The sequence below is a fragment of the Cervus canadensis genome, chromosome 10 (genome assembly GCF_019320065.1).
Source record: "Cervus canadensis isolate Bull #8, Minnesota chromosome 10, ASM1932006v1, whole genome shotgun sequence".
Lineage (NCBI taxonomy): Eukaryota > Metazoa > Chordata > Mammalia > Artiodactyla > Cervidae > Cervus > Cervus canadensis.
The window spans coordinates 76,928,313-76,943,607 of NC_057395.1; the positions used below are offsets into that span (position 1 = coordinate 76,928,313).

Here is a 15,295-nt window from a genome sequence, read left to right on the forward strand (position 1 = left end):
GGAGGTTCATTCATTAAAAATAAAGTCCACTCTGTCGGCCTCTGCGTTCCCGAGACAGGTTCACACCCACGAGGCAGGCCAGGGGGTGCAGCAGGGGCTGTTCCGCCCCTGGGCCGCTCGGCCGGGAAGGGCTGGGGAGGGGTCTCACCAGCCTGGAATTCCTGCGGGTGTCCTTGTGGCGTCCCGTCAGGTAATCCAGCTCGGCCTGCTGGGCGCACAGATGCTCCCTGCGGGGAGAACGAGGGAGAGGAGCTTGGGAAGGAGAAGAGGAAGGAAAGAAATGGGCGGGGGTGCGGTGTTCCGGGGAGGAGGCAGCCACGGCCACCAGCCTGGGGAGAAGCGGGGTGCTCAGCGGGTTCAAGGGTCAAGGGCAGAGCTGGCCCCCAGCTGAGAGCCCGGCCCCCACCCACTCTGCCTCCGCATCCCACACAGTGCGTGCCCAGCACTGTGCCGAGTGGAAACGCCCCAAACAGCCCTGCCAACAGGAGGGAGCTGCTGCTATTACACCCATTTTAGAGATGGGCAAACTGACTCTGAAGCCACCCAGTACTGGGTCCACAAGGCACGGAAGAGTCTGAACCCAGGTCTGAAACCAGGCGATGGCTTCCACAGGCCAAGATCCTCCCCCAGCCATGGGAGCTGTGGGGGGGTGGGCACGCCTCCCTCACAGACAAGGGCGGGCTGTCCTGCCATCTGGATGGCCGGGACCAGAAAGGGGCTTAACGAACCCCTATTCTGGAAAACACAGAAAAAGCCATGGGCCCGAGGGGCCTTTTCACATTGTGTTTTGCAGCCAAAGACACTCTTGAGAGTCCCTTGGACTGCAAGGAGATCCAACCAGTCCATCCTAAAGGAAATCAGTCCTGAATATTCATTGGAAGGACTGATGCTGAAACTGAAGCTCCAATACTTTGGCCAGCTGATGTGGAGAACTGGCTCATTTGAAAAGACCCTGATCCTGGGAAAGACTGAAGGCAGCAGGCGAAGGGGATGACAGAAGATGAGATGGTTGGATGGCATCACCGACTTAATGGACATGAGTTTGGGTGGACTCCAGGAGCTGGTGATGGACAGGGAGGCCTGGTGTGCTGTGGTTCATGGGGTCGCAAAGAGTCGGACGTGACTGAGCAGCTGAACTGAACTCTGCGGCTGGCACTTGATGAGCCTCCATTAAAAATATGGGGAATAAGTGACTGACTCCTCCTGTCCCGGCCTCTGCTCGGTCAATCAGTCGTTCTCTCCTTCACTCAAGCCCAGCCGCCCTGACCTGCGGCTCCTCTGCAAGCTCCTACCGCAGGGCCTTTGCAGGTGCTTGCCCTCTGCCCAGGATGCTTGTCTCCCAGAGGCCAGCACCATAGCTGCTGCTCAGAAATGGCCAGGACGTCCCCAGGGCGGCCTCCGGACCCCCCTGTGTGACAGGCCCTCCAGGTGCAGCCTCTCCACCACCTCCGCTTGTTACTGCCCTCCGGGTGCGTGGAAGTTATGGTGTTGACCCCATTACCCCTCTATGGCCATCCCCCCTGCCCTCCGTGAGCATTCTCCATGAGAACCGGGCGCCCCAGCCATTATTGCCTCATTCCAGCACCCACGGAAGGGGCCGAGCAGGTGGCCGCACCCGGACATGCTTGTTGACTAAACGAATAATCAGGAGCTTGCTCTGTGGTCGCACACAGACAAGACCCATCCCCGATGCCCAGGGAGAGGCAGAGAGCAGCGAGCGGACGAGGCCAAAGGATGCGACAGGCAGCATGCAGCCTCCTTACTTGAGTCCCCTCTTCAGCGCTTCGAAGATCTTCTTCACTTGCTGGGGCTTGGGGTCCGAGCAGACGCACCCCTTCCGCAGCGTGCCGTACGTCTTGGAGGACTTCACGGGCATCCGGGACCTCACTGAGTTCCTGTGGACGGACTTTCTGTGAGAAGGGATCGGGGGATCAGGGCGGGGGTCTGGGCACAGCCCTTCTCGGGGACAGGCCCTTCGCGAACGGTGGCCAGAGCCCCAGACGATCAGGAGACCTAGCTGAGTCCCACTTCACTGCCCCCAAGCTGCATGGTCTCAAGAAGGCTGCCAAGGCTCCCTGGGTCTCAGCTTCCTCATCTGCAAAATGAGCACTTGAATTCGAAGATGAAAAGAACAGTAACACTAACCTGATATGAGAAATTAGCTTAGAGTGAGTGAGCAATACAATCAAGTGGCCCGAATGCCAATGCTGTCTGTCTGTCTGCTCTCTTGAGCAAGCTCTGTGCAGGTGAAGCAACACAAAGGCCAAGCCATGGTCCGGTGGCGTTCCCGGGCTGGGCACCTGTTGGCTTTGGTGGCCCAGCATCCATCCCCTGTCCCTCTGTTAACAGCGCCTCAGTTCTCCTCTGGGGCATCTCCCCAGCCCTGCTCTTTATTCACATAGTTTGGCGAGAGGTAGACTGACAAATCGCTGCACGCACGCACACGCACGCACGCACACGCACACACATACATCCATAGGCGTTCTGAGCAAACCCCTGTCCCAAGCCTGGATTAGTCAACACATTCCACTCCCCTGAAAGAGAACTTCTCCCCCCTTCCTCGTCTTTCTCGGTCCACTGAGCACCAAGCTCCAGCCACGAGCACTGGGACCCGCTCAGGGGACGGCTGAGCAACAAGAGAGCGGGAACAGGCCGCCCGTGGAGCGGACCATCCACTGCCTCTACGCTCTTACGAGAAAGAGGGAGGAGTGATTGGTCTCATCTAAAACTCTCTATTTTTGGAGGTTTCTCTGTTAAAGCAACTTCACTTCCACACTACTGTACTACCCGAGCCTCGGGTTTTTTCATCTGTAAAATGGGAAGTACAGCAGACCTGAATCAGAGGGCAATGCTAAGAATTCTCCTAGGTACCAAGTCAAAGGTTTGACAGAGTGCGGTCACCTAGTAGGTGCTTAATAAATGTCCATTACTGTTAAAGTAATCGTATCCTATCTGTATCCTTCCCTGTAACACAGCCTGGAAGACAGTAGGTGCTCAGTAAATACTGAGCTAAACTGAACAAGGGAAATGCCACATGTCGAGGGCGATCCTGGGGCTCTTGGCTGGACCTTGAAGGAAGAGCAGGAACAAAGGTACCCGTCCCCCAAGAAGGGTGAGCAGACAGACTGACCAAGGGTAGAGAGGAGGAGCCGGTGGAGTCGTGTGCGATGGGGCAGTGGACCTCCAGGGCAAGGCTTGACTGAAGCAGAGATGGGAAGATGCTGGAAGGTGCTGGACACGGGGGCCCTGCCTGCCTTGGGGACCCCAGGACGGGTGTGGGGAGGAGAGCGTCAGGTCCTAGCAAAGTTCCCGCTTCAAAGACGGTAACAGTGGCAACTGAGAGTTCCACAGAGCGGAGCAATGAAACCCCAGCCGCAGCTACTGGGCCGCTGGGCCCACCAACACCATCCCCGCGGCGGCCCAGGGAGCCGAGTGATAAGACGCGGCTGAAGACATCCGCTGAGCATCCACAGTCACGGGGCGCTTGCTAAAGGCTTTGTATAAATATCGACTTGCACAACCACCCTAAGAGGCAGGTATTAACCCCTGCCAGACAGGGAGACTGAGGCTCAGGTGGGTGACTTGCCCCAGACCACGTCCCCCCAGAGGTGGGACCTCAACCCACGTGTACGCAGTTCCTCAGCCTGGGATCTCAACCACCCAGCTGGGGGCAGGATGCAAGACTCCCTCAGGTTCCCAGAACCATGTGGAGGATTTGTGAGACTCAGATTCGCTCTCGCAGGACCACCACCCTGCCCTGAAGGTTCTGCTCTGACAGGTCTGGGTGGAGCCTAGGGCTCCACGTTTCTAACATGTTCCCAAGTGCTAACCAGCATGCTGGTCCACCACCGGAGGACCACTTTCTCAGGAGTCCTCCCTTTCTGCTTTGCTAGGAGCCCTCCTCCTGAGAGAAACCCAGCTTCAGGTCTCTCTGGACACCCTTCCCAGTCGGCTACCTTTTCAGGGTTTCACAGCCAGGGCACAGGCTCATTCATTCATTCAGACACTCACAGAGTGGGGCTTTCTCTGAGCCAGGCACCTCGATGGGAGCCAAGGGGCCAGAGTCCTAACCTTGGAGGCTCAAGGTCTGCAGGGAAGGGGGTGAGGGCTTGGGGTCTGGAGAGCAGCCAGGAGGCCAGTAGGACAGAGCTCAAGCTCCTTCACCAGGACTGGGAGCAGACCACTGGGCCGTCGATGAGCCCTGGTCCCCACGAGGCCTGACAGGGGGCTGGGCCGCCCTTCCAGTCTAGTCAAGATGCTGCACGTTCCATGGATGGTCACAGAGCCCTGCTATTGACTCAAGGGTGCTGTCCCGCCCCTTTGCCCTGAGCCCCGTGCTTCCCCAGCACGGATGCCACATCACAAACCAGCATGCCAGAGACACAGATCCAAGCCTTGCCCAGGCACGCTGAGAACTCCGTCCCAAGGATGCTGTGGGAAAGAAGGATCTGGAACCCCGCCCTGGAAACCTCGGGGCCTCGCCAAGCCAGAAACTCATATCATCTCTTGGGACACAGCTCCTGGTCAGCTGCCCATGTCCAAATCCTAACCACAGAGATCACAGGTACTTAATCTGCTGGAGCCTCAGTTTTCTCATCTGTAAAAGAGGGATAATGAGAGGGCATGTCCGGCAGAGTTGTCATGAGATAGTCATTCACTCAGGAAATATTTACTGAGCTCCTGTCACGCACCAGATGCCATTCCAGGAGCCAGGACTAGAACAGTGACTGAAACACTGACAAAACCTTCACCCCATGAGCAGCCCTCCCAGCTGGGGGGAGGTCATGGGAGGCAGCAGCAAGCACAGACTATGGAGCCAGGGACATCATCTAGCTCCCCCAGTTTTAAGCTGTGTGACCTTGGCTCAATTCTTGGATCTCTCTACACATCAGTTTTCTCATCTGTAAAATGAGGCCTAGAGGAAGGGTTGCTGTGAGAGTTAATAAATGTAGAGATTCAAGCAATTCCCAGGAAAGAGTAATGCTACATAGATGCTGAAGTTAATAACGGGGACTTTTTTAAGTACATATATCATTTATATCACACAGCAACTATTTGTTGTTGTTGTTTAGTCGCTAAGTCATGTCTGACTCTCTTGCCTCCAGGCTCCTCTGTCCCTGGGATTTCCCAGGCAAGAATACTGGAGTGGGTTGCCATTTCCTTCTCCAGGGAATCTCCCTGACCCAGGGATGGAACCTGCGTCTCCTGCACTGGCAGGGGATTCTTTACCACTGAACCACCTGGAAAGCCCACAACTGTACTCCAGTTCAGAAGTTATAATCAGATAGTGCCTAGCGCCCAGAAAAGACGAAGGCCGGATAACGAATTTCAATCGGGTGAACCGGGAAGGCTCCTCCATTCAGGCCGTGCTTGACCAGGTAGCGTGCATGGAGCCCTGGCCCAGAGCCTGTCACAGCAGCGCTCACCCCCGCACCTGCTACCGCTGTTATTCACATGCTGTATGTCAAGCGACGCTTTGCACAGCCCAGGAGGGGGCTCCGAGCCTCGCTCTCCCACCCTCCCGGACGCCACGTCACCCACCTCTTAGCACACAGCCTCCGCAAAGTTGCCATCTCCAGGCCAGCAGGGACGGGCAGGACTGTAGCCTCGAGAGAAGCAGGTTTCAGACAGGCTAGGGCCCCCGGCAGGCGGGCGGGCAGGCAGGTGCGGTGGGCAAGCTGCCGGGAGGTGGGGCTGCAGGAGCCCCACTCGCCTGCCAGCTCCGGGGGCCCACGGTCCCCGGCGGGGGACCACCCTCGGCTGGGCCCTGCTTCCTTCTACCTGGAGGCTTCCTTGCCCTCGGTCTGCGGCTGTGTCTGAAAGCACAGACTCCCGGGGAGGCTCTGCGCCCAGAGCGCCTGTCTGAGGCCCCACCAAGCAGGTGTGGCGGCCACTGGGAGCCGGCGTGGTGGCCTCTCCAGGGTCAGCAATTCAGCCTCCGGATGGTGAAATCAGGCTGCACGTCTGGCCCAGTGTCACAACCGCCAGGGCAGGGAGCACCCTCCAGGGGCGGATGTTACACTAGCCCTGGGAGGACTCAGTAAATATTAAACACCCCCGGCATGCCAGACAAGCTTCCAGATGGGCACGTGCGACCCACTGGACCTGTCCCTCACGGGAGGCCGCCGGGCCAGCCCGTCTGCCCAGGCTGGTTGAGAAACATCAGAGGACCCGGGTGCATGGCTGCTGCAGGTGCGGGATCCAGAGGCGGGCAGGGCTGGTGACGGGGCAATAAATAATAGCATCGACCGGACACATTTCGGGTGAAGACTCAGAGCTCGCTGCAAGCTCACCTTTCCTCCTGCGCCGGTGGTACTCGATGCCTGGGGATGAGGACAGACAGGCACACACACCCGCCAAGGTCAAGTCTGGTCTGGGTGCTCCGTGGGAGCTAGCCCGTGTCTCCTGACACATCTCTGAGCTCTAGCCCCCCATCTGTCCTTTCTCTAGTCTCCTCTCCTTGGAAAGCAAGGGCTGATGCTTCGTTTTCACACTGACATTTCCCAGGCATGTCAGCGGAGGAATTCCCAAGGCGATCGGGACACTGCAGCAGATCCTGGCTCGGGAGGGTCCCTGCCCACCAGCCTGGGGGAGGGGAGAGCGGGCTGAGAAATGGCAGGAAGGGGTTGAGAGCGGCCTTGCCTGTCAATCAGGGCAGAAAGGGGACGTTCAAGACCTGGCCTTCTTCTTCACCTCCCCCCCTTGTTATATATGGCCTTATGTTATAATATATTATTATGTATCAATATTTGTTACACATGGCCTGGTTATATTAATAACATTCCTTCACACCTTAATGGAGAATTTCCAGATGACTTCCCCAAGTGAATTCTTTGACTATGCAATTAAAAAAAAAAAATGTCCCGAGTCAAAGGGTGCCTGCCATCTGTCAGGGCAGGAATGTGGGCCGGGGACACCTAAGCGGAGCCTGGCTCTCCTCTTCTCCCGTCTAAGGTTATTTTTGCCTGACCCGCCCCCACTGCTGAGTGCCTTGGCGAGCGGCCCTGTTTCAGCCTGCTTGGATTACCTGAGCAATTAAGCCAGAAGGTGAGGCCTGAAACCCAATCCGGACCCAGAGCCAAGGGTCCAGATCCCTGGGCGCGGGACAGAGACAGGAAGTTAAAGATAGACCTGCTGCTTCTCTGCTGTCGTGGGCAGCATCTCCCCCACCCCCTGGCGAGGGGACTGCAGAGGGCGAGGCCCGATGGCAGCCACTCAGGAACCTCAGACCCTGTCCAGGGCACGTCTCCTCTAGAACTCCCTGTGGGGTTAGGGAGCGCTAGATGAGGACCCCCCAGGAGGGGCCCGGGACATTTACAGCCACCGAAACCATCTCTCTCAGACTGGGATACAGGCTCTGCAGGCATCTGGTCAGGACAGCCTTGCTGATGACCACTGAGCTCTAGGGTCAACAGGTCAGATCCGCTCTGTTCTCTTTCTGCACAGAGACCCCAGGAATCCAGGAGAGGCCAGCAAGAGCCCGGGGACCCCCCTTGGTGTACTCTTTGTGCAGAGCTCCCAGCTGGGGCCCGAAGGGACATTCGCCATGGATTCAGGGGGTCCGGAGGCCCCCAGAAGCCTCGCAGGAGGAGAGCTGCCAGCAGGACGGGGGACAGAATCGGTGATGAGGCAAGGCAAGAGAAAACGCAGGACCCTTTGGTCAAAACTTGCTAGGAACTTTGGGGTCATGACAGTAGTGTGAGCTCTGAGCACAGGTCACCGGGTGGGTGTGAGCTCGGGCAGCCGGCCTTGGCCGCAGGGTCCACAGACCCCTCCCGGCTGCAGAGCCCCTGGAGTTCTTCTATAGAAGTCAGAGAAAGGCGCCCTCCCGGAGGCCCAGCCGCACACTCGGCTTCACGCGTGCTCAGCCAGGGAGGGTCCCGGGGCGGGAGGCCCCGGTGAAGCCCAGGAAGAGGCAACTCAGAAATGACTGGGTGCAGAAACAACATCGTTCCCTGGCCAGTCTGGGCGTATCCCCTCTCTGCAGCATTTATGGAGCGCCCACTGTGTGCCTTCTTCATAGGGGCACCCACACAGTCCCTCCTCGGAGGCATCAGGGGCACTGGTGCTAACTCCCTCTGAGGCTTTGGCCAAATTTCTCCCCATCTTGGGGCCTCAGTTTCCTCTGCGCCAGCCCGTCCGTGGCTCCCCTCATGCTGTGCATGTCCCAGGAGTCCCCACAGGGTCCCCTGCCTTCCTGAGCACTGTCCCGCAGGCCGGCCGCACGCCCACTTCCTGCCCCTCAAAGCTCATTCCTACCCCAGGGCCTTTGCACCTCTGTCCCCCTGCCTGGAAGGCCTCTCCCCCCCACGCCCTGTCTGCAGTGATCCACCCCTCTCCCCTCCAGCCTTCACTGAACTGGGTCCCTCCTCCCTGGGGCCTCCTCCAGCCCCCCGCTGCCTGCTTGCCTGTCCTGCTTTAAATCCTTCATGACTCCTGCCCCCAGCTGCACCCACCCCGAGTGTCACCGGCTTACAGTTTTCAGCCCTGAAAGGAGGGTGCGGCCTGGGATGGGGCCTGACCAGAGTCGGTGTCCAGAAATACGTAAGGAAGGAATTTGGGGCTCCTTAGGGTTTCACCGGACCTCAGCTGGTAAAGAATCTGCCTGCAGTGCAGGAGACCCCAGTGTGATTCCTGGGTCGGGAAGATCCTCTGGAGAAGAGAATGGCTACCCACCCTGGCGTTCTTGGGCTTCCCTTGTGGCTCAGACTGTAAAGAATCCGCCTGAAATGTGGCAGACCTGGGTCCAATCCCTGAGTTGGGAAGATCCCTGAAGAAGGGCATGGGTACCCAGTCCAGTATTCTGGCCTGGAGAATTCCACAGACAGAGGAGTCGGGCGGGCTACAGTAAATGGGGTCGCAAAGAGTCGGACACTAACTGAGCAGCTTTCACTGGGGATTCCTAAGGGTGCTTCCAGGATTTCAAAGCAGACGCACCTCGGAACTGAGGAGCTGAGCGGGGTGGGAGCTAGGAGAGCCTGACTGCGGGGCCCATCCTCACAGCGGTGGGGGCCCCCTTCCTCAGCCCAGGATGCGGCAGTGAAGCTCAGGCCCCTGAGACTCAGCAGGACCGGGCCAGGTGAAGGGGGTTGGGGGGGTGGGTTCCGGGTGGAGGTGGGGTGTGGGCCGAACAAAGGCCTGGAGCGGGTAGAGACGCCAGCGTGTCCCAGTGCCGCAGGCCGGCCAGACGCGGGGGGACAGGACTGGACTCTTGGTGGGACGGGAGCCCCTGCAGGGTCTCGGGAGGGGAACGCCGTGATGAGCTCAGGTCGCTGATGGGGTCACCGGCCCACCAGGCCCCGCGCCCGGTTCAGCTGTTGTCACAGCTGCTCGGACAGCCAGCTGGCGGGCCCCTCAGGATGCCAGGGCTGGCAGGGCCATGGCCCCAGGAGCAGGAACGCACCTTGCCCCCAGGCACTCCCCGAGGCTGGAGGAGACGTCACGGAGCCGTCGTGAACTCAGGTCCTGGGTGAGTGCCGACCAGGAGTCTCTGCAGAGGCCGCTCCGCCTCCCTGGAAACCTCCCACAAGCCCCTGCTGTGTGCCAGCGTGCCCCTGCGGTCACCACGCGTCGCCACCCTGTTCCCACATGGCAAGCCCGCGAGGGAAGGACACTGGGCCTCCCCCCGGGCACGTGAGGAAGCCAGGCTCAGAGAGGTGAAGTCACTTGCCCCAGATCACAGGCAGCCCTGTTTCCTGTTCCATCAACCAGGAAGGACATTCTATCCCAACCCCGCCTCCAGGAGACTAAGTTCCAACTCTGAATCTGTCTTGCTGTGTGACCTTGGGTGAGCGGCTCCATCTCTTTGAGCCTCAGTTTTCTGAGCTGCCAAGTGGGCCTGATAAACTCAGGCAGATCAACTTACAGGATCAACAGCGAGGATTATGTGAGATGACACCTGTTTGGATCTCAAGCAAATTAGAGGTTTCTCTCAGCACTGAGTCTCACGCACACACACACACACATGCACACACACACACACACACACACACACACACACACTGCCCTGGGCTGCAGGGCTGGCAAGAGTGAGAGCCTCAGGGCCCCCGGCCGCGGAAAAGAACACCCTCACCACCCTCCTCCCCAGTCCTTGGCCTTCAGACAAGACTCCCTCGCGTGGCGTGGGCAGAACTTACGCGATCCTCCGGCTCTGGGTGCTGCTGAAGCCCGCGAAGGAGGCGCTCCGGCCCATGACCCCCACGGTCCCCGCGTCCCCGGAGGACAGGAAGCGCACCCTCACCGACATGGTGGTCACCTGCGGGGAGAGGGCGGGACAGTCAGCCTCGCGCTGGCACCTGGAGAGTGCTGACCGCAGGCCGGCCACCCTCCCCCGGGGCGCCCAAGGGACTGGGGTGGGGGGAGCGGCCGTGCTGCGCCCAGCTCGCAGATGAGAACACTGAGGCTCGGTGAGGTTGCGAGAGCAGGAGCAGGATGGGAACCAGGCCTCTGCACTCTGCGCTCGGGTCCTCGGTGCCTGTGCAACGCTGAGTCCTCGCGCAGGAGGAGCCAACAAGTCCTGAGCCAGCTCTCCTCACCTCCCCCCTGCCAGGAATCCTGACCCCCTCCATAAACTCCGACAGACCATCTCCTGTGAGCCAGACACTGCCCTCCGGGCCAAGCCCTCGCCCTCCGGGGCTCCCGGTGCAGTGGGAGGCCAATGAGCCTCCAGGGACAGGAGGGTGTCCCTAGCGGAGTGATGGGGGTACCGGACCCACCCATGGAAGAGGCGACCAAGAGCTGAGAGGGCAAGGCTGAGGAGGGAAGAAGGATAAAGGGAGGGGAGGGAAGGGCATCTGAGGCTGAGGGAACAGCATGAGCAAAGGCCCGGAGGTGCAGAGGACCAGGTGTAACCTGGAAATGGACAGTTCAGTGGGTGGGGGTGTGGCCCCAGGTGAGGCTGGAGAGGCCAGCAGACCACAGGTCAGGGGGACCTCAGCGGCCCCAGAGAGGGCTCCAGCCCTGCAATTGGCTGAGGGTAACTGGGACCCAAGGGAGGTTTTGAGTAGGGGGTGACGAAGCCCAGTTCATAGGATGCCGGGCTGCTGGCATCGGAGGCTCCCAGAAGCCCCCGGTCCACTGTCCCGTCTCTGACCCAGCTGCAGTGAGGCCGGCCTAGAACCCTGACTGTCTTTTCCTTTTTCCAAACCATCTTGAGACTGGAAAAAAAAAAAAAGCCACTACATCCCTTGGGAATATCACCAACTGTCTTCCAGCACAATCGGAAAGTTCTCCTCCATATCTAACCTAAATCTCTGCTGCTACAGTTCCATACCTCACTCCTCAGCCAGGGTGGGGTCAGTGCTAGGATTCCAGGGGCCCCACTGCCCTACGGGGGGGTCTGCCCCGCCCTGCCAGCTCCTTCCTGACATCCCCCCAACCCAGTGGCTGAGTCCAGACTCCACGCCTCTGCCTACCCTGGGGCCTCTGGCTGGAATGACATTCTCTTTGGGGCCACGTCCGTCCAGTGTCTAGTTCCACACTTTGTTTGTAGCCCCTGACATAGGCTCCAGAGCCCTCACTCTGAACCCCCTGGAAGATTGGCGTAGCCCCCACAAGCTTCCTCCTCCTCCAACACCCCTCACACCCCTCAGCCCCGCACCCCCTGTGTGTAGGTGAACGTTGGAAACCAAAAAGCCAGACCTGGGCTCAAATCCCAGCTGCACTTGGGCCACTCCCTGACTCTGGGCCTCAGTGATCACATCTGTAAAATGGGAATTCCGAAAAGGATCAAAGAGACAACGGACTGAACAGCACATGATGTGAAGTAGACACCGGAAGGAGAAGGCGATGGCAGCCCACTCCAGTACTCTTGCTTGGAAAATCCCAGGGACAGGGGAGCCCGGTAGGCTGCAGTCCATGGGGTCGCTAAGAGTCGGACACGACTGAAGTGACTTAGCAGCAGCAGCAGCAGCAGACACTGGAAAGAGGGTTGTCTGTGCGGCGGTCGGCTGACGGAGACCCCAGCCTGGAGACCCCGATGCTGGGGCAGGTGAGCCAAGGAATGACCCCAGGCCCTGACGGTTTGCTGAGCACCCACTGCATCGCGACCCCAGCGCCAGGGGCCATTCCACCCTATAGACCCGTGAACCGCGGCCGGTGTATGGACGGGGAGGTAGACGCAATCTGGCGGCGGAGGCAATGTTTATTGAGTGCTCTTAAGTGCACTAAGTGCCTAATTGAATTATCTTATTAGCACCACACAACCCCCTTGGCGTAGGAGCCAACTAGCTCAGCAGATGAGGAAACTGAGGCTCAGAGAGACAACAGGGAGCCCAGGGACCCAGCTAGGAAGCGGCAGAGCCAGGCTGAGGACCCAAGAGTTCTCAGACACGGACACGGACGCCAGCACCTCTCAGGTATGCGGTCCGGCATCCCCCAGTCTGGGGGCTCACCCCAGCCCCACGGGAGCACCCCCATGACCCCCACAGTCCCTACCTGGACTGCACTGCTGCCAGCTTGGACCAGCTCGCAAGAGTCGAAGGTTAAATCGTCAGGAATGTTGGTAGCTTGAAATCAGCCGTGACAGAATTAAGTGCAGCGTGCAACTGCACAAGTGCTACAAATTAGGTTTTGAGGGACTTTTTTTCCCTGCCGGTTGTTAAACTTTTATCAGCACACCGCTGCCCCCACCCCTATCAGCAGGCTCTGGGTGGCGCTGGAACCTCCTCAAACTGCCAAACACCCCCTCCCTCCACCCCAGCCAAGCTGGGCTAGGAAGAGGGGGGAGCAGGCAGGGGGACCCCCAAGGCCAGCGGCTGGGGTGTGCCCGCGCCGGAGGGTTGGGACCGGAACTCCTTCCCGCCACCCTTCCCATCCGCACCCCCCCACCCTCCCTCCCAGGCCTTCTGGGGCCTTCCTCCAGCCTCCCTCTAGTCCTCTGCTTCAGGATAAAAGAGAAAGACAGTTGCTAAACCGCTCAACAGTTCCTCTGCATGCAGTTCGCTAGAACAAACCCACCATCTTCCTGCCCAGCGCTAGGAAAGGAGGGCCAAGGAGGAGGAGACCTAAGGTTTGGTGCAGACCCACACGAGGTATCAGCCCCTGGCTGTGGAACAGTTCACGGCAGGGCCGTGAGGGTCAATGACCCTACTTTTCGTATGAGGAAAGAAGCTCTAAGAGGTGAAGAGGCTGGCTCAGGTATCTGCGTTTCACATGTGAGGACAGCGGACAAGGTGGTTGGATGGCATCACCGACTCAATGGACATGAGTTTGAGCAAGCTCCGGAAGATGGTGATGGACAGGGGAGCCTGGCGTGCTGCAGTCCACGGGGTCGCAAAGAGTCGGGCAGAACTGAGCAACTGAACAACAATGTGAGGTCTGGCTGCCACATGGGGGCTGATCCCCTGACTGATACCTCCGCCCTCTGCCACCAGCCCAGATGTCTCCTCCCCCAGGAAGCCTTCCTGGACCTCCCCCCAGTCCCCAACTCCCTCTAATTACAGTGGACTGTGAAAGGTGAGGTTTTTTTGGTCTCCCCCACTAGACAGTTGCCGGCAGGCAGGGCCAGGGACGTTCTCTGGGGCTTGGAGGATTCATAGCACATCTTTCTGGGACCAGAGGCCACGTGCTTCCCCGACTTCACCGGGCTGTGCAGCTCAAGGCGGAGGCCTTGGAAGAACAGGATAAAGATAAGAACTTCGACTGTGTGCTGGACTCCAGAGAGCGGGGGACAAGCGTCTGCTGTAAGGGCCAGATAGTGAAAGTTCTTGGCTCTGCAGGCAGGCCTTGTAGTCTTTGTCCCAGCTATGCAGCTCTATCGTTTTAGAGAGAAAGCAGTCACCGACAATATGCAAATGAATGAGCCTGGCTAAGTTCCGCCTAAACTTTATTTACAAAAGCAGTAGCTTTTGACAGATGACCCCTGGCCAGCACTCTGCCTGCTACCTGCTCCAAAAGCTTAAAATCTCATTTAATTCTTTCATCACTATAGGAGGCAAGTATCATTATTATGGTTCCCAGTTTGCAGATAAAGAAACCGAGGCTCAGAGACGAGGGAAAATAACTCATCCAAGGTCACACAGGTCAGAATCTTTAGAGCTGGGTTGAACTTGAACATGACAGGCTTCAAAGCCTGGCTACTTCATGCTAGGCTACACCTGCCTCTCTGGGGGCTGTGCCGAAGACACACAACCCCCATCACCGCGCCCACCATGAGCCTGAAGCGGGGGAAAGGGGGCCCAGAATGAAGCAAGTTCATGACCGAGACCTGCCAGGCTAGAATGCGGCTCTGGAGGTGACAGAAACCCAGCGCCATCCCCCGCAGGCTTCAGGGGGATGTGGAGCCCAGGTCCCTTCGGACCACCGTCGGGTCTCAGCAGCGCCCCCTTCTGGCCTGCCTCTGGTAGGGCCGATCCCTGGTCGCGGACCCTTGGGATCGCACCTAGCGGACTGCAGGACCGCCCCCCTCCGGTGGACTGGGCATGAGCTGGCCGAGCTGAGACCCCTGGGTTCCCAGGAGCCCCCATTGGGCTCCCGACGGGTCCCAACGGATGTCTGTCACCTTGACCAAGGGTCATCCTCGTAATGATGCTCCATTGTTGACACAACAGCAGACCTGACCACCCAGAACAGAGACCGAGCACTCTGGAGCTCCCTCTCTTCCCCCCAAGACCGTCCCCCTCCTCCGCCCTCTTCCCCTGCCGGCGTGATCCTTTAGCGGCTGGGCTATGGGCAGGTCTGGGGGGCCGCCGGCACTCTGCAGGGCGTGAGAAGCCAGCCGGGGACCTCGCGGGGGCCCCTGGGCAGAGGAGAGAGACAGAAGTCATGCAGACACCAAACCTCGGGCGGCAGACAGGACGTGTCCCTCGCTGCCTCTCTGCGGCCGGGCGCCTGAGGCTTGGGGAGCGCGGGGCGGGCCGGCGGCTGAACGGGCTCCTCACCCAGCAGCAGCTCCCAGACACTGAGGGGACCGTCCGGGGTCTCTCCCCGCCAGGTGCAGCCGGAGGGAGCCGGCCCCTGCCCCCGCTAAATCTGTCCCGTTCAGTGCTGCCCAAAGCTGCCCGCCGGCCGCGGGAACCTGCAATTTTACCTCATTTGGAGGTGATGCTTCTAAATTTAACGGTGTGGGCTCTCGAGGCTGGGCAGCGTTTATGCCCGAGTCCCTCACTTAGGGCTCTTTTAGATCCGCTCAAATGCCAGCCAGGGATTAGTTTGCTTATAGGAGTTTCCAAAATAGACCTTGGTTTAGCAGGAAAGGAAATGGCAAAATAGCCCAGGATGAGGGGTGTGAGTTTATACCGAAGAGGGAAGGGCTGCCCGGGGAACCAGACTGTCTGCGCCGGACACAGTCCAGCTC

The 15,295-nt window shown here is 59.2% G+C and overlaps 1 protein-coding gene across 5 annotated transcripts in view; it reads right to left on the reverse strand.

Moving 5' to 3' along the window:
• RIPOR3 (RIPOR family member 3) overlaps nt 1-15,295 on the reverse strand; it is a 73,875-nt gene that overhangs the window by 18,905 nt on the left and 39,675 nt on the right. The window contains exons 1-4 of one of the 5 annotated variants that reach the window (XM_043478467.1): nt 14,779-15,122; nt 10,137-10,255; nt 1,764-1,910; nt 149-227 (exon numbers count right to left, since the gene is read on the reverse strand). In XM_043478467.1, the coding sequence (XP_043334402.1) occupies nt 149-227; nt 1,764-1,910; nt 10,137-10,246 (336 nt within the window). In that variant the 5' untranslated portion in view covers nt 10,247-10,255; nt 14,779-15,122. Of the gene's footprint in view, nt 1-148; nt 228-1,763; nt 1,911-10,136; nt 10,256-12,435; nt 12,750-14,778; nt 15,123-15,295 lie in introns of those variants that run through there. The other 4 variants (XM_043478470.1, XM_043478468.1, XM_043478469.1 and 1 more) reach the window with 4 other exon arrangements.